Raw genomic sequence first — 26,226 nt, forward strand, 5'->3', positions numbered from 1 at the left:
GGAAGAGCCCCAGAAATATACAATGTCATTTTTTAAGTTAAAATAATAATTTTGGGACACCTGGGTGGTTCAGTGGTTGAGCCTCTGGCTCAGGTTGTGATCCCAGGGTCCTGGGATAGAGTCCTCCATCAGGCTCCCTGCAGGAAGCCTGCTCCTCCTTCTGCCTCTGCCTCTCTCTCTCTATCATTCTCTGTCTCTCATGTACAAATTTAATTTAATATAATTAATTAAAATAATTTTTGGTTAATGTAATAACATTTATTATGGGATTTTAAGATATACAGAAGTATATGAAATGAAATTATTTGCAGATATAAGTAACAGAGAAACAAATTCAATTATGGTGACTCATAGCTAGACATAATTGTGCTTTTAGTTATTCCATTGAAAAACTGAGTTTTTTTGACCATACAGGAATTCATATGCCAAAGCTGTGCCACATAGATAAGATGGGAATTGAATTGTCTTAGAAAATAAAAAAAAACTGCACCCCACTCTGTTGTTACACAAACCGTTGTTAGGTCTTCCAAATGACTCACAGGTTTGGTAGACGGAAAGACACATAAATGGGGTGACTGTTAAGAAAGGGGTGGGAGCATGGAAGGACCTCAGCAGTCGCCTTGGGCGGTGGAGGGCTCTCGAGAGCACCGGATGTGGGATAGCCAGACACGTGTTTTCTGAAGCTGATGAAATCTTAGGATCAATACCTAATACCTTAGTTACAATACCCTCTCTCAACCATTAGAAGCTTTCCTCCTATAGAGACTCTAAGCAGGTGTTTCTTCCAAGGCAGGTGCATCTAATCTCTTTCCCTTATCAAGAACTTCATAATATTTTATTAAATATTCCCAAAAACTAGTTTTCCAGGATAGCTCAGATGTCTGTAGGCTTGCTCCTCTGACAAGACCACATGTCCCTGGCATAGCCATGATTTTATTTTTATGACACTTTATGCTTGGTCGGGTTTATCAGAGTGGCAGATCTGAATTTAACTATATGAAGCTGACCCAGTTTACCATTCTGAAACTGTAGTTCTGGAATGCCTAAAAGCCCCCAATATCTCTGAGGCCAAAAATGTTTTCACAGTACCAAGGCATCACTTACTTTCATATTCCTCTTCTCCCATGAACGTACATGGGAGGTCCCCTAAGACTGCTTGACGAGTGGTGACATCATTGCTCTACTGGTTGATAGACTTGTGTATTCTTGTTCACTCTCTAAAATTTTCAAGGGTAGTAGGTTTAGGGTATAAGCATATGTGTGTTCAGATATTTATTTACCTTTTCCACAGTATTTCCTCTCCTCACTCACTAGCTATCTCCTGTTAGAGCTGTTAGGATATCTGTACTCACTTTATTCAGTAAATTATCATGTTTGAAATTCTAAAGTTTTTTTCCTGCCCCTATGTGGGAACACAACTATTTACACTTTATAGTCTTGCTTTGCAATGATATTTCAAAAAAATTTTTTTAAAGATTTATTCATATATTCATGAGACACAGAGAGGGAGAGAGAGAGAGAGAGAGGCAGAGACACAGGCAGAGGGAGAAGCAGGCTCCATGCAGGGAGCCCAGTGTGGGACTTGATCCCAGGACCCTGGGATCACACCTTGACCCAAAGGCAGGCGATCAACTGCTGAGTCACCCAGGTGTCCCTCAAAATTGTTTTTAAAAGCTTTCTAAATTTTCTTTAAAGTTCTTTTATGATTAAAAAAAAGTTTTTATGATTAGAATGTATTTATTCTAAAATAAAAAATATTCTATTTTTCTTATATTTCAGAATGAAACTTAAAAGGAGACTTAAAAGGGGAGATTAAAAGATAAACTTTCTCAAGCCATGGCCATATTGCCTATGATTAAAGATGCTGATAATTATGAAAATTACATTAAAGAGTTAGTTCCCAGACTCATAGAACAGAGGAAAACACTCCAAAATGTTGAGGAAACTGTAATTAGGGAGCAAAAACATGACAAAAGCTATCTTTATCTCAGCTCTGTAGATGTTGATAATTTACCTTTTCATGTCCTATGCAACATGAAAATGTTTTTTAGAGAGAGGGAGAGAAAGCATGGGTGCACATGAGCATGGATAGGAAGGGGCAGAGGGAGAGGGAGAGAATCTTTAAACAGACTCCATACTAAGTGTGGAGCCTGACTTGGGACTGAATCTCATGACCCTGAGATCAAGACTTGAGCCAAAATCAAGAGCCAGACGCTTAACCTACTGAGCAACCCAGATGCCACAACAATGCCACTTATAATGCATTTTTAAATGGCATTGTGATGCCCACAGGGTCTTTATTTTTAACAATTTTATTTATTTATTCATGAGAGGCACAGAGAGAGAGGCAGAGACCCAAGAAGAGGGAGGAGCAGGCTCTATGCAGGGAGCCCGATGTGGAACTCGATCCCGGGACCCTGGGGTCATGCCCTGGGCTGAAGGCGATGCTAAACCAGAGCTCCCCGGGGCTGCCCTCACAGGCTCATTTTCAAACCAAATATTTAGAGCTTAAAGAAAAAGCAATTACTTTAAATGCCAAAACCCAGGATTGATACATTTGTAAAATACTGTAGAAATGAATTGCTGGAGAGATCAAATGCGCCTGGAGCAATGGCTCTCAAAACTTAGTGGGCATTTCAAACATTTCAAACACTTGGACGGCTCTTTGGAATGCAGGTTGCTGGGCTCCACCGCAAGAGTGTCTGATTCAGTATGTCTGAGGTGGAACTTGGGAATTTGGGGAATTTGCTTTATTAACTGGTTCCCAGGTGAAGCCAAAGCTGCTGGTCTGAGAATCACAACTTGGGAGTCACTAATCTACAGCAATGATTCTCAAATTTCAATGTGAAAAAAAAATATATCCTTGGGGAGTTTAACTACAAAGTCCTGGGTTCCTGCCAGTTCCTGATCCTAGAGAGTTGATTGAATAGGTCTGAGTAGATCTGAAAACGCTACAACTTTCTACAACGTTCAGAAGCTTCCCCAGGTGATTCTGATGACAACAAAGGACTTTGCTCTAGGTCTTTAAAAAGCTCCCCAGGTGATGTGAACACTCAGCCAGGGCTAAGAGCCAGTGCTTTGGCACTCTCTTTCAAATGGTCTGGCAATACTTCTAGATGACTTGGCAATACTTCGAACCATTCCACATGTTTTTCGATCCTCGCCCTCTGCATCTGGAGCAGTGGGTCTGAGGCCCTCCACAGACTACAGCCCTACAGTGCAACCTGCCCAACACCCTCCTCCTCCCTCTCCCACCTCACCGACCATATCTATCCCCCGCCCCTTCACTCTTGGTTTATAGGCCTCTGATCCATGCTAAGCCATAAAGCTTAGGTTTATTAGCAGTTCTTGCCTACCCTGGGAAAAAAAAAAACAGCAAAAAACAAACAACAACAACAATAAAAAAAAAAAAAAGGAACAAAAGAATAAAGATGCCCCAAACGAAAATAAAGGTAGGAGTATTAGAATCCCTGGATTCACTTGTTACTGAGGCAGGGGCATAAACTAGTCTATTTCTGTGAGACGTCGCAATATCTAACCAAAAATATCTGTACTTTTTGTTTTTGTTATGCTATTTGAGTTAGAGATCTATAACTTGTGGCCAAAAATTTAACTTATAGATATTACAGAAACACGTGTACCCCTCATTGACAAGACCCAACCCCCAGGACACCCTCTGAAGGAGGGCAGATACTTGCGGATGTGAAAAATGAGGCTCTGAAGGATTAAGAAGCTTGCCTTGAGGTTACACGGAAAGATAGGGCCAAAAGCAGAAATGAAAACTGTTCATTGGTGTCTCTCTTTTACACTGCACGGCTTCTCCGAGCGTGAATCTGAGTTTACCTAAAACATCCAAAGGCAACACAGTGGCTTCTTCTAAAGTGGCGTGCATGGAAATCCTAAGCCAAATATTATGAGAACAAATCGGAATTTCCAATGATTATTTAGCTGTTACCAATCTAATGAATGAAACATGTTTGAGCTTAGCTGACAGACATCCTCAGGATCTGTCCTTCAGGATTTCTACCCCTCCTTGGAAAAGGTCAAGGACACAACGGCTTTTTGGAGACAGAGTCCCTGACCTATTGAATAGTGTACCCAAGCGTACCGTAAATGTCTGTGGAATGCACAAGCTGGTCACCATCCCTGCTGAACCACAGCCCAGGCGCATGCCTTGACTTTTATGGCACTTGAATAATGATGTACTTTAAAGAGTGTGAGGGGTTTTAAAAATTCTGGTCTTATACCAAGTTTTTTCACTCCATGTGAAAGGAATTCTTTCCACCTATCTACATGAAAGGGTGCGGAAACCATAGAGAAAGACGAAAGAAATTCTTCTTGTCTATACTTTTTTCTATCTTCAAACATGACCTACTGTGTGAGATGTTGGACGTACTCAAATGACCCCATCAGAATTTTCAATTGCCAGGGCGGTCTTCTGAAAGCTGGACTTTGGTATAAAAGAGATGTCTAGAAAAATGAATGCTATAGAGTTACTAGTCATTTTCACTAATCTAAGTTTTCCAGACAAAATTTCAAAAACACTTGGATTTTGTTGCATTTTTTAACAGTGATTTTAAAAGGAATATAGGGGTGCCTAGGTGGCTCGGTGGCTCAGTTGGCTAAGCATTTGCTTTTGGCTCAGGTCATGTTCTCAGGATCCTGGAATTGAGCCTCAAGTCTGGCTCTCCGCTCAGCAGGGAATCTGCTCCCTCTCCTCCCCCCACCCCTTTCTCTCATTCTTTCTTAAATAAATAAAATCTTAAAAAAATAAAATAAATACAAAGCACAAATTTCCACAATCATGTACCCTACACACAAAAAGAGAATAGTGACTTTTTTTTCCTCCAGAATGACAAACTTCAGTGTAGGCAACTCAAAATATTGGGTGATATGTGCAGATGGGAGGTCATGGGTTATATAGGTAACCAGATGCTTTCCTGGGAGGAAGAAAGTGTTCTGAATAATTTGATCCAGGATGATATTGTGATATTAGTCACAGAAGTCTTTCCTTCTTATAGAAGGGAAAATGTAAGCAGGCTTTAGTAGTAACAAATACGACTCACGAACCAAAAAGTACAGTTAAATATGAAAAACAGTTACCCTAATTTAACAACTTTTGCCTCAGCTTTCTTCTGTTTTAAAAAATATTAAACTAAGAAGTTCTCATTTTTATCCTCATCTGTTTGGGCTGCTATGACAATATCACCCAGACTGGGTGGCTTATAAACAACAGAAACGTATTTCTCACAGTCCTGGAGACTGAGATCAGGGCGCCAGCATGGTCAGGTGGGGGCCGTCTTCTGGGCCGCGGCCCTCTACTACACCTGTGGTGGAAGAGCTGTGGAGCTCTGTGGGGCCTCTCTTATAAAGGCACTAACCCCAACCACCTGCCAAAGGCCCCACCTCCTAACACCATCACCCTGAGGGTCAGGTGTCCATCAGTGAACGTGGGGAACATGAACAGTCAGATCATAGCAATTCTTTTCAATGCAACGAGGAACAACTGCCAATTCCGGGGATCGTGCTATGTGTCAGACCCTGTGCTAGGCTCTGTGCTAGCCTATCACCATGCTGGATCATCACCACCAATCCCATAAGGTGATTATTATCTTAGCTTGTATTAGTACCAACTGCTATGTCACTACCCCCATGTTCATAGTCTAAAACAATAACTGCTATTAGCTCATAGTTCCTGTGAGTTAGGAAATCAGGCACCACCTGTGTGCCTCAGGCTTCATGTTCCTGGACTCATCTTGCCACATGTCCCTCCTGGCAGGGCTGCTCACGACTGGCAACTTGCTTCCCTCAGGGCAGAAGGTTTAAGAAAAAAGAGCAAGGAAGCACCTCCAAGCAGGAAGCTACAGTCTTTGCGAAACCCAACATTGGGAATAACATCCTATCACATCTGCCATATTCCACTCATTGGAAGAGAGTCACTCAGCACAGCCTACGTTCAAAAAGAGAGAATGTCACAAGTGTGCAAATGCCAGGAGGTAGGTATCAATGAGGCTCTCTTAGAGGCCACCCACCACAGAGTTCTTATCATTTTAATAGTTGAGAATGGGGAAGCGGGGATAAAGAACTTGCCCAAGGCCATTTGGCTGTTCTATGATGAAACAGACTTTCCTTGCTAGGCTATTGGAGCTCGGAGATCAAGTTCTTAGTCGATATGCAATAGAAAATAAGTCTATTTTAAGAAATTAACCTGTTTCAGGCTAACCCCTCTTGATGAGCATTTCCGCTTCTATAGGAAAAGCTTAAGACCAATGAATGGAATAACTTAGATTTGCCAATGCACCCTTCGACCTACAGACCTACACCGCTGGACCCTCAATATATTTTTATACATTTCGGGATCTAGCAATTTTCTCAAGTTCATCGCTCCTTCAGGTTTATATATTAGTTGAGAAAATAGGAAATGACTGACACGTTTTTGTATGTTTTACAGACTGGAATGCTTAGAAGTGTGTATTTGGCTTAAGGTTATTGTGAAAGAAGAATATAGGATTTTGCACAGAGTCGGCTTTATTGGAGAATTATTAGAAACATCCAGCTTCAACCTAGCTGTTGCGCGGCAGTTGAAGAGCCAATGTGTGTGTGTGTGTGTGTGTGTGTGTGTGTGTGTGTGTGTGTGTGTGTTTAATCTCAGAAAGAAAGCAAATGCAGAACTCTTAAGAGGCATGAAAAACCATAAAGGGGATCCTGATATCCTGATACTTCTTATTTAGGTTGAAATGCTTGCCACGAGTTAAAGGAGTCCAGAGAGCAAATAAAGAAAGGACTTTCTAGGTGCAAGTTCTATCATAATCCACGAATTAGCTACGGGAGAGCCAGAGAGGCTCTCAGACGACTGCGTTATCACTTCAGTCAGGCCCTCTAGGTAAACCCAATGGCCTGCATCCCAGTCAGCACAGAGGGATTATCCAGCTGTCACCTCTCTCCCAACTGAACGTGTCACAACTCAATAGCCACATGGCAGCTCTCATTGATTTTGTGTATTGCTCCTGTGGAGGAAACTTCGGCATTACCTACGGTCTTCAGATACTCACCTGCATTCCTTTAACACTAACACATTGCGAGCTCTTAATAAATGTTTAAGAACTGCTCTGCAATTTTTTTTTCTGCCCTGCAATTTTATGAACACATGGATAGTTTGAGCTTTGGATTTTTCATCTTTATATTGATTGCAACCAGCTGGTAACATAAGTGACAAAATTCTAAGAGACAAGTTGCTTGTTCACAATATACTTCATTCAGCAAAAAGAGAAGAAGGTATAAATTTTTCAAGATGAGTATTCCTTATGGGATTTCCAGATCACTAGCATCTACACTTCGGGGATTATTCTTTGAGCCACACTTTTGTTTTTTGCTTGCCCATGAGGTGGTCTGAAAATCCACTTTGTGCTGGAGAGCATTCTCATCATAGAAGTTAGATAAAAATATTCTTCATGCTTGCATGTCTAGGCATCTGTATTTAACAGCCCCTCACGGACCACTAATACGGTGAAGGAGGAAAAAATGTATTTCTCTTTAGAGAATGATAATAATATTAGCAAAGAATTTGATGTGATTTTACTTCTTGTGATAATCCACATTTCTGTATTTCCAGTACACTTCTATAACTAATGCACCAAGTACTATTTGAAAAATTGTGTGATTTATACTCAGTAAATTTCAGAGTAACCATTTGTCATCATTCTTTTGTGTGTGTGTGTCATTCTATGTGAAAATTAAAAGTGACAGTATCTATGAACTGCATAGCAAATCCTTGCCATATAAAAATGAACATTAAAAAAATGAACATTAAATAGTTAAACTGGCTATAAAATTTTTAATATAAATATTTTAATATAAATAGCCAAATGACATACTTTCATATAATTATTTTATTTAAAAATATTAAAACATCGAGTTGAATTTGCACAACACAATTAAGTTGCCCTGACATTACCAGCGCTTGGGGCCAAAGCTTTCCCTTCTCAATCCATCTTGTTCTATTCTTGTTTGGTTTGTGTTGAAGTTTTTGGAGAAGAGCGAACTGGGACTACTTAGCTTTGAACCGATGGAAGAGAAAGAGGGGGGGACTTGTGTGGTGAGAGAAGCCAGAAGTCGGTTTTGTTCACCCTTAACCCTGCCCCTGCCCTTACTGACTGGTTTGCCCCCCATCAAGTGTGAGGGCCTGGTCGATGATTCCCACTCCACAGCACATCCCCGTTGGCTTGCTTTCATCATCCAGCCTTATTCACCATGCAGTTACTGAGTGCCAACTGAATGCTTGGCACATCCTCTAATTGTCACCACCACCATCTCAGGAGATAGATGGTAGCATTATCCTCCCAGAGGAGAAAAGTAAGGCTTCAGAGTCAAGTAACTGCCCCAATCTCATAGAAGTAGTGACTCAGCTGGAGCTCAGGTCTTCCTGACTCTGCACCTACACTCTAAGCTTGCTCACGTATTTTTGAGATGATCGCTGGGCCCCCGAGATGCCATCCATGCATCACAGAGAATGTTATCAAAAGGGAACCACTGTGATTTTAGGTTAATTATTAACAAACTCTCTTACCCAAATCTTAAATTCTAACATCCATGCTCCCGCACTGCCAAAGGTGAGTAATAGTCACCTGAATTACAGTCAACAAGTCCTACTGGATCGCCTAGGCATTCTTTAAGAATGAAGTAAAGCAGGGGGAAAAAGAGTTTCTCTTTATCGTATTTTAGGTTTAGCCACGAGTCTCTAGAATGAGATGCTCTGTGGCTTTAATATACATGACAAGGTGTTTTTTTCATTACATCATTGTGTCTTCTCAACCAATCGTCTAAACAAGATGGCATCTCTATTATGAATAAATCTTAACTTCACCCTCTCCACCAAATCTTTAAAAGATCTACCACACTTACAACCATTCAGAAAATTTTAACGTTTTCCCGTTTTAAGGAATAATTACATCAGGTCACATTTTCATAAATATGAGTGTTTTTGTTTTGCTTTGCTTTGCTCCTTGTCAGCATTTGGTCCACCTGTCTGATCAGTAAGCTGTGAATGAAGCCAGAAACCTTGCCTTATGGCTTTAGTTATGGTTGAAAATGCAACAGTATTTTCTATTTTACAAAATCTGTCACATGGTCAAACACACGCAGCCAAACGGCTGTGACTTAGCACGGCACCGTGGCAGGTTCCTCTCATTCATTGAAAGCATTTCCCACTGTTTCAAGGAAAGAGCCTAGACATTAAAGACAAATGTTGTATTTCTATATGTAGACATTTTTTCCCCCTCTGTTGTTTACAGCCAAGATCCACATTCTTGGCTCTGGAGTCCAGACTACTCTCACACTGACTTGCTTCGGGACATGTGCTCTACATTTGTCTCTTAGGATGCGAATAGCTTAGGCATGTGCTGACTAAAACTCGTAACACCAAGGGGATTTAGTTAGATTCATACAGCTTGGCTAACACTTTGCTACAAAATTTAGGTAAAGATCGCAAAATAACGCTTTCTTCTTCTCCTTCTCCTTCTCCTTAACCTTTTACCATTAGACAACTTTTCAGATTGTTTCCAGCCAACTTTACTAAGAAATTGAATCAGCCTTCACACCCGAATAAATAATAAAAAATTGAGGTCAGAGACTATCTTTTGGATGAGTAGGAGAATACATCCTCACGTCCATTTAAATGCATTAATTGATGGGGATGAGCCTTCTGCCTGAGAATAAGAGAAATTCTGACACAGGGAACAGCCACAGATACAGTCAAAATAGGAGAGTGGAAGACCTTCTTTCAAGAATGCTGGGTCTGGGGAAACGTGGGGGGACAAAGCCATAATATTTCTTAACATTCACATCCCAGTAACTACTTTCCAAAGCGTTTTCAGTCAGTATTGGCAGGCTTGTATCAGAAATCCAAAGAGAAATGGAAAATGGTAATTACTTCATTTCCCTTAAAGATGAGTTGCCAAAATTTCTTCTTTCTGAGGTTGTCCAGTGGGCCACAAGAGTAAAATAATGTTTATAGTGCCCAAATGTTAAAATCTCAAGGACTATCAGCCCGAGTCACATTAAAATGAAAAGTGTTTAGAAAGAAAGTACATGGAGATTCTAAAGAAAAGGCCAAACTACTCCGCTCAGATCTTAAAGTTCTGAGAATGGAATAGAGATTATCTTTTTCTTGTATTTTTAAGCGAGATTTTTCATGTGTATGTGTTTTCATTAGAAATTTTGAATAAAAAAAATTTTGAATCACCTCCGTTTTTTTGGCCCTTTATAAATCTTTGTGTATGTTTAAATTTGCTTTGAGTTCTTATTTATGTATGTACATATATTTACACACATATTAACATACATATATAAGGGATATGTATACATATATGTACTGTCTATATACACGAATACATATAAATGTATTTATAAGAAGCAGTTCCATCGCCACTTCCCACTAGTGAATGAAAACATTATTCGAGGATTGCCTCTGTACCCTGTGAGCACTTTTACATGATGCTTTATTCACTCATTATAAATTCATTCAACAAATGATTGTACTTTACCGTGCATCAACACTAATGAAAACCAGATAAAACTCACTAGTATCTCCCCTGCAAACTGTGAATTAGTGGTGCTCTTCTTGAAGATGACAAGGAGAATATTCATTGTAATTTAAGCCTGAATATATAAAAGTCAGCAGGACTATGGGACACAGTTCTATTAAAGACAAATGTTTGTAAAGGATTGGGTGAATGGGAGAAAATGTCTTCACAGATCTTACCATTTACTAAATAGAATGAAAACAGAATCAGACTCATCCTCGATATCTTCCCATCTCTCTTTTTTTAATGATCTAATAAAATATTTATCTTCAGTAATTCTCCAGCCACTGAGAACACACATAACCTTGCTCTTCTCCTTCTCATTTTTTCACATTTACTTTGGGTCCTGAGTTTATTTATTGAAATATACGTTACAGAATGTATCTTTCTCCATCTTTACTGAGATGTAATTGACATGTAACACACCGCAAGAGCTTAAGGTATCGGGTGTGATGGTTGGTCTGATATACAGATATACTGTGAAATGATTAGAGTAGGGTTAGTTAACACATCCATCACTCCTGGCACTTATATTTGTGCATGCATGTGTGTGTATTAAGAACTTTTAAGATTGGCTGTCCCGACAACTTTCAAATACACGATACAAAATTGTTAACTATACTAACCATGTGATACATTACACCCCCAGATCTTTTCAAAATCTTATAACTTGACTATTATTTATATTCCCCAAATAAATGAGAACGTAGAATGTTTGTCCTTCTCCGATTGACTTATTTCACTCAGCATAATACCCTCCAGTTCTATCCACATTGAAGGGAATATAAGGGAAGGGAGAAGAAATGTGTGGGAAATATCAGAAAGGGAGACAGAACATAAAGACTCCTAACTCTGGGAAACGAACTAGGGGTGGTGGAAGGGGAGGAGGGCGGGGGGTGGGGGTGAATGGGTGACGGGCACTGAGGGGGGCACTTGACGGAATGAGCACTGGATGTTATTCTGTGTGTTGGCAAATTGAACACCAATAAAAATGAATTTATTATTAAAAAAAATCTTATAACTTGAAATTTATAGCCTTTGACCATCTTCACACATTTTTCTCCTCCCACCCCACCCCTACCTCTGGCAATCGGCAATCAAGGAAGTGCTCTCTTTTCTATGAGATCAGTTGTTTCACATTCCACATATGAGTGAAATTATACAGTACTTGTCTTTAGCTCTCTGACTCATTTCACTTAGGATATGCCCTCAAGGTTCATCTATGTTGTTGTAAGAGGTAACATGCTTTTCTCTTTGGTGGTTGAATATTCCATCACATGTATATTTTAATATAATTAATTAATTAATTACCATCAGGCCCGATTCTCTGGTCAGACTCCCTGGCTGGGGGGACTAGAGGCTGTACTCAGCAGGGAAGCAGGGCTACAGATCTGCTTTCCTGCCCCCGTGAGGCTATAGAACAGGCTCCATAGCTGGTGAGACTGCTTGGCTAGGGATCCAAATCAGGGAGACCTGCTAACTGAACTCCCCGGCCATGTAGGGCCACATCTGCAGAGCCACTAGCTAGGATCTCTGTTCAGGCATGCTGCAAGGAAGAATGCGATCCACCCAGGCCTGAGTGCTGGTTGCTGTAAGCCCCCCCCCACCCCGCTATCTCTCTGATCCCCAGGGTCTGCAGGAGGCAAGATCTGAGTGGGCCTCTTGAGAAGCATCCCACAAGGCCAGGAGAGCTTGTGGTTCACCTTAGACTCTCCTCCCACTGGAAAAACATAGGCCCAGGGAGATCTGGATGTGGGTCTGTGCTGGCCTGGGGAAGGAGCAATGTGGCAGCTCCTCTCACCTGTCTAATGCTGTTCTACTTGCTCTCTGTTCAGGGACTGCTTCAGCCTTACCCCTGGATTTGAGGATTTTCCCAATGGTGTATTGTCTATGAATTGTCAATGGTCTTCTGTGAGTGGCACTGAAGATAGAACAATGTATGATGCCATTTTGATGGTGTCATCATTTTTATTCTTTTTTTTTTTTTTTAAGATTCATCCATTTATTGTAGAGTGAGGGGGAGGGGGCCCAGGAAGAGAGAGAGAATGTCCCAAGCAGACCGTGCACTGAGCACGTAGTCCCACATGGGGCTCTTCCCACAACCCATGACCCCAGCCAAAAGAATTGGAGGCTCAATCAACTGCCATCCAGGCACCCCTTTACTCTCTCTTGCTATAAGCCATTGGTCTGTGTCTCACCCGGATGCCCAGCTAGATCTTTCCCTCTCTGTGTTTCTTGTGTGCACAAGTTACCAAAGGTAAATAGAGCCCACATGATGCTTCCCTCCTTTCTCACAGAGGGAAGGCAAGCTGAGCTCCAGCACCACAAAAGGACAAAAATCACAACTTCTCTGAACACTTGGACTCAAGTGAGGTACAGCCTCAGACTCCCCAGAGCAAATGAGAAGGCCAAACCTTGAAAAGGCCAGAAGTCAAGTAGGCTAGGAGGGAAAGCAAGGATGAAGACCTCTTTACAGGGAATAGAAAGTTGTTAATGAGACATGCCCTAAGGCATTTTTTTAACCACAGACACATACCCCACCATCTGACATCAGCCATATTGCTTCACACCTCTTAGCCCTTCCGAACATACCATGAATACAGAGTGTAGACAAGGAAACAGAACACACTGACAATCCTAAACCATTTTGAATAATCAGTAAATGACCTCATATTTTTTTTTTTTTTTTAGGTGAACTTGGCATTGAAATTCTGGACAGATTAAGAAAAAAAGTTTTGATAATTTCATGGTTTTGGATATTAACTTGAATTATTTTTTTATAAATTTATTTTTTATTGGTGTTCAATTTGCCAACATACAGAATAACACCCAGTGCTCATCCCGTCAAGTGCCCACCTCAGTGCCTGTCACCCAGTCACCCCCACCCCCTGCCCATCTCCCCTTCCACCACCCCTAGTTCGTTTCCCAGAGTCAGGAGTCTTTCATTTGAATATGTAATAGGTATTCAATAAGTTTATTAATTCCTTAGTTTAAATACAGCAGGTAAAATCACATATTTAGATACCTATTAACTACTAATAGTAAATATCCAATATAAAAAAGTTTATTAGGAAGGAGGTTTTCTAATCTTTCAAAGCAAGCATTATAAAAGAAATCTAATGCATTAAATAATCTCCATTAGTTTTATCCAAAGAAATCCCCCCAATATATTTGTGAGATGGATGCTTTCTACATTTTGTTTTATTAGAAACTCTGGCTCAGAGAGCTGGGGGAGATCACAGCTCAGTTAAATGTTTAAGAAATAAGGTCTGAGTCTAGTTGCTCAGTGCTCAGATTCTGTACAGAACAATTTTATTGTTTCTCTTTAACATCATGGAACAATTTTACGAAGTGGTACATAGTATGTTTTTCTCAAGATTTTAAACATGTGAATAATCACGTTGTTCTTTACCCTATCAGATTTCTGATGTGAATCTAGCCAGAATTTTATGACTAACACATATTTCTAAGCCAGCATCTAATTAGTATTATGTAAGCTATAATACAAGTGAACTCAAACTAGAATATTTTTAAGACAAAATACATATCTTCCCAAAGTCTTATCTGTTAGGAAAACCAACGTGTATATTTAGTTGAATCCATTCTTTATACCAGATGTATATTTATTTCAAAGTCAATGCATTTTAAGTCAACCTTCAAAATGCTTCTCTTAACCACTTTGTTATGTTTTCACCACAGTATATTATTTAAATGATACTCCATTACTAACTTCGTGGGTACAAGAGCATTCCAGAAGAAAACAGAATCTTTCAAGATTAAAGGTATTTAGAATCGACCAGGATCAGCACTTTATAGAAATAGAACTACACCCGTGCACCCACACAAGAAATACAATTACCCACACATCCCATTTAATCCTGCAGTAAATAAAATAAACAAAGCAGTGAATCTATTCACCACTAAACAAATGGGAAGACACAAAAAATAGCTCCTTATGCTTCCCAAGAAAGTCATGGATTCTGTAACTTTGTCTCTCTTTCTCTCTTTTTAACCACAAGTTCTTATCATCTGAGTAGTTTTCAAAAGGCTACACAAGGGGAAAAGATGAAGTATTTTTATAGTTTATATTTTTATAACTTAAGATAGTGGGTACACTTGTCTTACTGTGGAGCAATTAAAATAAAACCAAGGCTAATAATAATGCCTGGCATTTATTGAGCATATATTATATGCCAAGAACTATCTTAGGCTCTTTACATCTGTTTCATTTGAATCTCCCCACAACCTAACAAGACAAATGGCAGCTTCTATTTTTATGGAAAATCAAACCGAGTCTTTGAAGTTAAGGAGAAGTTGGAGGTGAAGAGTTAACTTGGACCACCTGTCCTACCTCAAAGACCATACTTCTCTTCACTTTGTAATCTTGACCCTAATCTCTGTACTTCTCTTTAAAATATGGAACGTTAGGCCTAGTTTTGTAGCATGCCACAATTTTAGGTTCAGGATACCATCTATCCTCTTAAAATATTGAAACAACAAAAGCCAAAAGAATTCCTGTTTCCTGTTCTTGCTTTCCCGCTGTACCAAGCATCTATGCTTCACAGTGTCAAAGCCTCAGCCCCTCATAAGACAGGACTGGTATTATCATGGTCTCTAGAGTTCAGGACTCCTGCCTCTCCTTCTCATACCTGCCACTCGCTCCTGAGAACATTCTTCTTGATCCCTCATTCCTGCAGTAGACATCTACACATTTTTGCTACAATTTTCCTACTACATTTTTGGTAAGGATCGTCTCACTTGAATTGCAGCACAGTTATCAGTCTTGTGGATCTTTCCCAATAAGCTCAGGGGCATAATTAGTCCCCCTGGGAGCTGCTTTGAGTAACTGTTTTCTCAATTCCCAAAAGGGGAGTGTATGGCTAATACCACTCTAGGTGCAAGAGAGATGAGATAATTTATCACATTTGATGGATCTTAGGACGTCTAGGATCTAACACCTTCTCAGAACCCTAGTAAGAGGACTGGTAGTGTGTCTTCTAGTTAGTCTGTGTCCACTCTGCATGCTGTCCTAGAGTCATAGCATTTTCACAACAGTCAGGAAAATATTTCAAGATACTTCTGGGTTTTGTTTCCTCCTTTTATACCTTTTCCTTTTTACTTCACTCAGTCAGCAACAGACCTTGTACTCATAGCCTTGGCACAGTCTTGTGATAAGATATAAAAGAGAAGAAATTTATGAGTCCCAGAGCTGGAGAAGATTCCATGGTATAGATAACATAAACAAAGATTAATAAAGCTTTCCCTACCTCTTCCCCTAAAAAAGGAAGTGACTCTGCTGGGTTCTGAGCAAAAGGGAGGGCAAGTAAGGATTCTGAAATCAGAGGAGTTTCCCAGCCCAGGTTCTACACCCTGCAGCTATGTGTGAGTAAGAATTGAGAGAGAAATGGTGGCTTGGACAGGAGGGGCTTTGGAAGATTTCCAAAATGCCTGGGATACCAAACGGTATCTGCAAGTAGAAGAGAGCCTCTCCGGGCCAACAGAATGGATATCCCATCAGCTATGGCTGTTGCCCCCCAACCAGGGACAGCCTCCCCTACTCCCTGCAAATCCCCAAAACTTAACACCACGTAAGATGCCAGAACTCAAGTATATCTTTGCAGGGCAAGGATATGAAATTATAGGAAGAGCCAGGGTTAAGTTCCCTATTGATGGAACAGAATGAGGGCTCAAAGTAAAAATTGATATAAGCAAGAGTTTATTTCACCAAGTTTTGCACCAAGGTCATACCCACACTGGTCTTCAAAGTAATCCCAGAGTGTTAAAAGGACAGATCTATTTGACTTCCTTTCTCACATATGATTAAATTTCAACTTAGACAAATAGTTTAACCACAGCTAGTAAGGAGCAGGTGTGCGCCTGAGGCTTCCTGGTTCAATTTATATCCTATCTACATTTTGAATAGTTTCACTGTTATAAAGTCGGTCTGAGCTCACCATGAAAGATTCAGACAATGTGAAAAAATATGGAGATCTCAGTGAAAATCATCCAAAATCTCATCTGTCTGTCTCTGTGCATTCTTTGCTTATGGATATATGGATACCCTTTTATATAGGTAAGATGGTTCCCTAAATGATTAGAAACCTGTTTTCCCTCTCAGCAAGGCATTGTGAACATTCTTCCATATCAATAAATATAGATGTACATTGGCTTAAATGAATAAATATACAGATGCAAAAAAGGGTAAAAGATACCTGGCCTAGTTAGATGTACAATTTTAATTCAGTTCAATAAATACCGAGGGCCTATTTTATGCCAAACTTCAGGCTAGGTATTAAGAAAAGAGATGAACAGAATACAAATGCTGCTCTGTGGTTCCCAGGTTAGTAGGGGAAGCAGGGAAATATAATTAGAGCAGTGTAACCCCTGGATATAATAGGTGCACAAAATATGGCCTGTGGGATAATCTGCACCTTTATTTGTATAGTACATGAGTTGATGTTTCTTTCTACTTCTCTAGTTCCCATCACTACAATTTCTATGCAGATTTTGCATACTGAGGGTCCTGGGTCCTCACTGAGTCCTTCTGATTTATCTTTTAATTTCTAATAATTCTCAAATAATCCATTCGTTAGATGTTTATAAAAATACGAATAAGTGCACTCAATGTGTAAAATCCAATTATCGTAATGAAAAAAACAATACCTTGCTTAACTAAATGTCTAGAACACTTCTGTTAGCCACTTATGTCACAACAGACAAAATTAGAATGGTAACAGCATATTGCATGGTGCATTATCTTTGGAGTGTTATCTCAACATTTCAAGGCTGTCAACCCATGAAATTCTGTTTTCTGTAACCCAAAACAGTGACCTTGATGAAAATTTCTGCCTAATAGGTCACAGAGGTAGCAGATCTATGATATTGATTTTTGCTATTTGCATATTCGGATGTAGTTTACAGTTTATGTACGCCTGTTAACATTTGTTCAGCACGTACAATGTCTTTTTACATTTGTGGATAGAAAGCTTATGTACATATTGTGAAGTAGGAATACTTACTGAAAAGAATTTATTAAGTAAAGTTTAAATTCACATAAATTGAATACATAATTGATATACTTAGAATATGCAAAATAACTGTTTAGATTAGCTTAATTGGGAAAAGATTTCTGGAGGAAATGAATTAGTAATTGCATTTTGAAGTAATTAATAGATATAGGCAAAGAGGAAAATACACATACAGAGGAATGGAATTCAAGACATGCAATTTATGGTATACTGGATGGGTCAACCAGTCTTCTGAGAAGTATCCATCCATTCTTTTATTCAATGGACATCCAATGAGCACAGTTTATACCAGAAACAATGATAGTCGTGTAATATAATATTCCTATCTTCGAGCTTAACAGTTTCATGGAGGAGACAGGCAACTGAAAACATACTAGGACACAGCAGGATATGTATGTATGAATGAATGAATGAATAAATTCACTTCCCAGAACTGTAGGATACTGGTAGGAAACTGAGAAGTGAAGTTAGGTAAATCAGCTTGGGAGCTTAAAAGTTAAAGGGAATACAAATTAACTGATAATTATTATGAGCATCTATTTCCATGTTCCATTTAGCTAAAATACTGCATTAAAATAAAACACAAGTAATCATATGCCAGTAATCATATAACTGCAATCATTCTGGAGACAGAGGTAGACATTGCAGGACTAGATAGTGGTTTATTAAGGAAAACCCAAAGGCAAAGTACATTAGGGGTAGAAGGTCAAAGCACCTCCTGCCTTTACTGATTGTGAGGCCCTCAAGGTGATTTTCAGGTTTTGACTGTGTTCACTGATACCATGTTTATGAGAAAGCTATCACTCTTCTTAAGAAGAGATCTCTTTATCCCAAAAGTCTAGAGATAATTTTGTATTAAAACTGAAATACTATATACCTAGCCCAAAATTTTTAGGATAATCTCAAAACAGAGGAGCATCTGTTCACGTGCAAAATAAATAATGGTCCATGGTACAGTTTTCCACAGGACTGTAGATTAACAACAGATTGAAGTCTACCAATTTGTCTCTGTTGTCACAACAATAAAACTGTCCTTAGCAATGCAGAATGCTGAAGTTCATTAAAGCGGGAAACATGCATACTATTGTATAGTATATGCTAGAAGAAAATCACTAGAACCAAGCAAGGCATTTGTTTTCCTTTTTTCCTTGATATTCACGTTTTTTCCCTAGCCAGACATAGGATATTGTTGGTTATAAGTAATTTGTGGTCAAGTTTTGGCTTTTATAACAGAATGAGAACTACAAGATGAGCTATGTGGATGCTGAGATATACACTGAGCATATTCCGGGCTGAAAACAAAAGAAAACATGTCCCACCACCTCTCTCCTCTCAAACTCAAAAAACTTGTGTCTTTTGTTTGAGTTTGTGTTTGTGTCTCAAACTCAAAAGTTTGCTGTAACAAACTATGGCTGCACAGTTGTGGCATATACTACAGGGCAAGGGGGAGCCACACGGAGAGGGGACAAGCTAGAAACCTGTGACGTGTCGTTGTTCAGAAGGCTGGAGATGCCTGCCATCTGTCCTGAGGAATCTGATACTGCCCGGACTTTCAGGGGTGCCCACAGCATCATACAGGTTCCTGCCCCGCACCTCAGGATTTGGGGATCACTTCTTGGAGTGTGCTAAGGAATTTCACAGTCAAAACAATTGTTTGAACATATGGTTACACTCTCCAAAAATACAGCTAAAAATTCAGGATGAACTTAAGTGAGAAGATTTAAAGCAGCAGGCATTCAAGTGTAGGGGGTTCTTAAATCTACTTTTACAATGATCTCATAGTATCAGAGCAGACCTCATTTGAGTAAAGAAAAAAGTGAGACTTTTCTCAGGATCACTGAATGTACTATTGCTGATTTTATTTAACATCGGGCATTTCTCTCACGTCAGGAAGCTATCTAATCCTACTTACAAAGCCAGATGTATGCTGATTTATATTTTTAAAAAGAAAGGAAAAGAGAATATTATGCCAAAGGAATAAAAGCAGGTTCTTCTCTCTTTGTAGAATTTAATTAACATCAATCCGTTTGATTTCATTGAGCACCTAGTTTTGTGACAATTACAGTCAGCAAAAGTAAAATCATGCCTGCCTTTAGAGCTTAGCACCTCAACAGTAGAGACTTATAGAAAAGTGGAAAGAAAATTTGCCGTATGGTATAATTGGCACTTTGGCAGAGGACAACAGAGGATCCCATGGAGCACAGAAGACGGACATCTTAGGATTTCTGGGGGAGGAGTTCTCTGAGCTAAATGCTTAAGGACATGAGGGAGTTAACCCCCCCACCCCCCCCAACACACACACATACACACACACACACACACACACACACACACACACGGAGGAGAAGATGAGCTTTCCAGACAGGGGAGGACCTACTGCAAAGCCTAGAACTGCACAGGAGAGAGCTTACACCTGGAGGTAAAGGGGATGGGTGGTAAGCCTTTGAGCAAGGTTCAGGTCTCCTCCCCAAAGCACTCTCAAATACACGAGACTTGCCTGGAACATGTTCCTCAATGCAGACCCCATGGCCACAACACATGGTTTTAAATCAGATGTGCAGTGGTTATGAGCCTTCCATGGTATTAAGATCACTGGAGGAGCTGTTTTAAAACTACATTTCCTCAGCCCCAGCCTCAATGATTTTGCCTTAATAGGTGTGAGGTGGGATCCGGGGCACGGTACCTCCCGAAGTGGTTCTCCTGTCCAACCAGGGTCAAGAATCAACAGTAGGGCTACTGCATTTTAACAAGCTCCCAGGTGATTATGATGTCCATTACCTTTCTCAAACTGCTGCCCTGAGGCTCAGTGAGACACAAGTTTAGCAGCTCTTCTTCACCAAAGCAACTGTCTTCAAAGTGTGATCCCTGAACCAGCAGTATCAGCATGACCTGGGTACTTCAAAATGCCAATCCCTGGGCCTCACCTAGACTTACTGGATCAGAAACTCCATGGGTGAGGATGCGTTGTACTCTAACAACCCACCAGCTGATTCTGATATGTTAAAACTTGAGAACCACTCACTAAAGAGAAATCGGTGTATTAGGTGTTTGTATTGGGGGGCAGGGATAAAGAAGGTATGGTGATACATACACTGATCTCCCTAAGTTGCTACTCAAGGGAGAACATGTTTATAATTTTTCTTTCTTGAAATGAGGCACGTTTCTCCATGAATTGCAAAGCAAGAAAAATAAAACAGATGACCAATGATGCTTTTAACTTGCCTTTTGCTGGTATTTGACTCTCTACTGGCCATCCCATCTTCTGAAGGCATCTCAGCTCGATTATTATTTAACAAGGGCCAGTTTAAAATATAAACTCTTGAAAAATTGAGGTATTCTGAACCATGAGGTGACTTCGATCTCTCTGTCATGTGGACCCTGCCAGTCAAGGCCCTGGAAGTCAGCACTTCCAGGTTTGACATACAAAATGCTATGTCTGAAAGACAGCAACAACAAAAATATGTTCTTCCATATGAGAAAGATAAAAAATACAGAAGTGAAGAATACAATGATGGGGGTAGCTCATCTCAAGGAAGAAAGAAAGTTTGGAGTTCTTTCCAAGGTAATTTTGACAAAAGGAACTCTCATTATGAATGTGGTGGATTTGAGCTGCAGCCTTCACCCCTCCAGGAGGATAATGAAAATGTGTCGATGGGGGATGTCCAGGAGGACCCCCAAGTAAGACACACTCCTTATAGCACCCGACGCAACAAGAGGAGAGTGAAATGGCATAATGAAGGCCATATCCATATTACTGTGTGGAGAGATAGAAAAAATCTGAAGAGAGAAGTAGAAGAGAACACACAAGATGGAATCTCAGGGAGCTGGTTCAAGATCACCATTCCCTATGGGAGAAAGTATGACAAGGCATGGCTAAGAATTCAATCCAGAGACACTGCAGTGTCCCCTTCGTTCCAGTGGATTTCCACTACATTAAAAACCAGGCCCGGTTCTTTGTCCAGGATGTTTGCACTGCCTCTGCATTGAAGGATGTAAGCTACAATATTTTTGACGAGGAGAACCGGAAGTTATCTATCTTTGTCAATCCCTCAAGTGTACCCTACTCTGTGCGGTACAAGTTGGAGCCAGAAGAAATGGAACAGCTAAAGCTGACCATGAACAAATGCTGTGATGTCTCCCAGCAAGCTCTTGATCTCCAGAGTCTCCGCTTTGACCCAGATTTGGTGGGCCATGATATTGATGTAATCCTGAATTGAAGAAACTGCATGGCTGCCACCCTACAGATCATTGAAGAGAATTTCCCTGAGCTATTGTCTTTGAACTTGAGCAACAACAAACTGTATGGGCTGGATGGCCTGTCTGACATTATAGAGAGGGCCCCCAGAGTCAAGATTCTGAACCTCTCCAAAATTGAGCTGAACTTGGTGTGGGAGTTAAACAAGATGAAAGGGCTGAATCTTGAAGAGCTTTGGCTAGAAGGAAACCCCTTGTGTGACACCTTTCCAGACAAGTCCACCTACATAAGTGCCATCAGGGATTGTTTTCCCAAGCTGTTATGCCTGGATGGCCAGGACTTAACCCCACCAGATATCATTGATACTGACATTCCATATTCAATACAGCCCTCCAAGGAAAGCTACAAAGGATCTGAGGAACTGAAAAATCCAGTCTTGCAATTCCTACAGCAGTACTACTTGATCTATGACTCTGGAAACCAGCAGGGTCTCCTCGGTGCCTACCATGATGAAGCCTGCTTCTCCCTGGCCATTTCCTTCAAGCCCAAAGACCCAGTGCCAAGCAACTTGTGCAAGTACTTCAAGGAAAACAGGAATATGAAGAATCTCAAGCACTTCTCCCTGTGTGTTCAGCTGCTGAAGCATATAAAATATGACATCCTGTGCTCCCTCTATATGCTTCCCAAAACATAGCATGACCTCAGCTCCTTCATGGTGGACATGTGGTTCCAGATGGAGAAGATGATCTGCTTCTCTGTCAGTGGGGTGTTCAAGGAAGTGGAAGGAAAGTCTCAGAGTTTCATTTGTGCCTTCACCCGAACTTCATCGCTACCCCTGTCAGTGATTCCACTCTGTGCATCATGAATGATGAGCTGTTTGTGAGAGATGCCACCCCCAATGAGATTCAGAGTGTGTTTTCCAAACAAGAGCCTACACTGACCTCCAGCTCCATGGTCACCCTCTCCCAGGAGCAGCAGGAAATGGTACAGGCTTTCTCCACTCAATCTGGGATGAAACTCGAGTGGTCTCAGAAGTGCCTACAGGAAAATGAGTGGAACTACACCAGAGCTGGTCAGATCTTCACTGTGTTCAAGCCTATGCCCATGGCCATGAGTGGGAAAAGAGGCCTGACTGACCAAGAAGCCAAAGTTACGTTCCAGGCCAGGTGACATACCACCGGGAGGATCAGTTGTTCCATGTATTTTCCCCACTCATATGATTGCTATTTAGTTTCATAATAAAGAATGATACTTCACGTTGTAAAAAAAGAATAAAAATAAATAAAAATTAAATATAAACTCTTAATGAGACCCCAGGCATGTGTTTTCCACATTCTTACTTTTTCAAAATGCATTTGACTTGGCACATCACACATTTGTCTCCCCATGTTTCCACTGTAGAAGGCAGGGAAGGAGTGTCTAATATTCTTAAGACAAAGGTCTGGAGGTCCACTGTAGCCACGTTTTGTTAATGCTTTAGGTATTCTCAAGATCTGCATTTGCTGACCAGTTTTTAGAAACTTACGTTATTAGCAAAGGAATTTCCTTTGCTAATAAACTAAATGGCAATTAAGTTTCAGTGGAAAGCACCCTAATTTTATATTATCAATTATTTCTGTCTTTAGGTTTTCCTTTTTCCCTGGGGAGGCTGCATACACTCTGGCATTATAGAGACATGGTTTCAAGTAAGGACTGAGCTTCTGGTTATCAAGGTATTTAATATTCCTGACACTTCATTTCCTTTAGATGTAGAATAAGGATAACAATTTCCCCTTTTGTTAAAAATGGTCACTCTTAGGAGTAGATAAAACGAAGCCCATGTTGCATTGGAGATGTTCAGTTATGTTCCCTTCTTATTAGCTACCTTTAACTGAATTATCATAAGAATTCTGTAGGTTGGTCTGGAATATTCTGAATTTTTTTGCTTCTCTTCCCAGGGAGAGGCCTGGCATAAGAAACAGCATTGCGGTGGAGGAGTTATCTCATGGGCTAGCACACTCTATTTACAATGGAGAAAAACATTATATAAGGATGCAGAGTCACATGAATTAATTATAAACATTAATTCAGTTAATTCAGCTCAGAAGCTAGTGAACTTTGGACATGACTTTGAACCCATCCTTTATCTTCTTGTTTGGACAGCTTCAAAAATATTTATAGAACAGATTTCAAGGCTCAGCCATGGATGCACCCATTCCCTCAGTCCACAGAAAACTGCAAGAAAATGATCTAGAATGTGGCAGTTCGCTCTAGCCTGAGTGCATATTCAGACTCGGCCCAAGTCATATACATGTGGAAACTGCAGTGCACAATTCTTTATCGGATAAGACACCTTAAAATAAAACTAATGATAATACAGGGCCACAATCTTGCAATTTATGCATGGAAACCAATGTGTTTCAAAATGAAATTTTTTCTAATTTTATAGAGGTGATGTTGCTCATATACCTTATACTGAGCAGCACCCTGGTAGGTCTGAGGCAACACCTGTAATCAAACCTAATGGTAGTTCTGCAACATAATGCATAAGCATTCACAGTAGTAAAATAAATAATGACCAAAAGAGCCTCACATTCAGTTCATATTTTGTCACAAAATCAATTGAGCAAGTCAAGATTCATAATCAAATAAGAAGTAAAAATTTTATAGTTTTCAAAGCTTTTTAACTTTAAAAATTATGGATAATTTTGGAAGGACCTATATTATATCTTCCTTTGGGGAGTTTCCAATCCTATTAGGTTGCTATATTCAAAACCCCACACATCTCATTGGCAAGATCCAAAATAGCATTTATAACAACTTTCTCAAATCAGTAAGGGGCATAAATTATTTCAAATTCTGCTATCACCCTTAAACTGGTGTTGATAATGCAAGAAATGTGCACAAATTATGGCTTTTAGTTTACTGTAATGGTTTTAAGTTATTGGTGGGAAAAATGATCAAGCTAGAATAAAATATAGTCTGCCAACTTATTTAATAAATGTTTTCCAAGGTTGGTAGAAAGGATATTTAAGGGAAATAATCAATTAAAGAAAATAAGACTTCAAAACAATCACTAACATTTCAGCTCCTGAAAACTGTTGAGCAAGTGATTATTGAGCATGATTCTTCAAATGCATTAACTCCTCTATTTTAGACGGTTTGCCAGGGTCCCAGAGCCCTGTAATAGCTTGCTGAGGAGTAGAGCAGCTAAATGGATGGATGCAAAGTTTTCATATGTCAGAAATGTATTGTTCTTGGTTGATGATGCCATACAAGTCAAAGTCCTAAGCCACCTCAAGTTACTCATTTTTTTCCTGGATATAAAGCAAACATGTTAATAAACTTCTGCTTGCTCTTATTAATTATAGGGCATTAACCAAGAACTCAGAAGGACAGGGGTAAATTATTTTTTCTCCCCTATATACAGAAAACAGAAGGTAACTTGTTGACCTTAGTAAGTCAGCTTTCAACTTACATAATGTACAAATGGATGCTCAGTTAATACTATTTTATTATAGTACTTGTAGATAATGAGACCATATTCAAATTAAAAATGACATCAAAACTACTAACCCCAAATAACTACTAAATTACTTTTTATTAGTACATAATTTTGTATTATTCCACTACAAGAATATAGTTCTACTTAAATGTCCTAGTCAGCTTTACTGAATATACTAGATCTGCATAATCTGTGATAATTAATTGTCTGATCAACATCATAGAAGTAATGTATTTTGAAGAAAGCGTCTTAGCCTCACCTGCCCTGATATGAAGATATGCAGCTGTTAATAAAAGGAAAATGAAGATCAAAAAGCATTCCAGTCTACAAAAGACTTACTAGCTTCATTGCCTTACCCCTCTTTGAATAATGCTGCTCTATCAAATGCTTAGTCTTTCATTTTAATGAATGTGATCTATTTATTTTTGGTAATAGCATCTCAGGAGCACTTAAACCATTCTTGAGCCTTACAGTCTAGGCAGATATTTGACTATCTGGAAGGATTATGTATGTGTCTCTAAAAAGCCAAAGTATACAGTGAAAACCAATAAAGGAACTGGTTAAAAGCAACACACATCAATCCTTTGGGCAAATGGGAGCATGTAGTGAAAACGATGCTTTATCTACACATCTGGTTTGCTAATGTATGCAAGTAAGGGTTGTTTGAAACATCTTCTCTATAATTATTCCACTTTAAGTCAAGAATGTCCTCAATTCATCCAATGTTGGGGGGGGGCAGTGTGAGGGAATGGTGGCCAACGTGGAAGGATTGCATAAAATAAGGAATAAGAACACAAAAGTATGGCTTGTAAAACTTCATCAATTTTGTCTTTTATGCCTTTAGGCTTCAATTTCATGATCAGCAAACATTTATTGAGTGCCTGTTATAGACCAGGCATGGGCCACAACACACATCATGTGAATAAATTACCCACCCAC

The 26,226-nt window shown here is 39.7% G+C and overlaps 1 protein-coding gene across 1 annotated transcript in view; it reads left to right on the forward strand.

Moving 5' to 3' along the window:
- The first annotated feature begins 19,117 nt into the window (after positions 1-19,117).
- LOC121481877 (nuclear RNA export factor 2-like) overlaps positions 19,118-26,226 on the forward strand; it is a 68,572-nt gene continuing 61,463 nt past the window's right edge. Inside the window, 4 exon segments of the mRNA XM_041739478.1 lie at positions 19,118-19,186; positions 21,086-21,482; positions 21,485-22,621; positions 22,624-22,969. Coding sequence (XP_041595412.1) covers positions 19,118-19,186; positions 21,086-21,482; positions 21,485-22,621; positions 22,624-22,969 — 1,949 coding nt within the window.

This window comes from Vulpes lagopus, chromosome 24 (assembly GCF_018345385.1).
Source record: "Vulpes lagopus strain Blue_001 chromosome 24, ASM1834538v1, whole genome shotgun sequence".
Taxonomy (NCBI): domain Eukaryota; kingdom Metazoa; phylum Chordata; class Mammalia; order Carnivora; family Canidae; genus Vulpes; species Vulpes lagopus.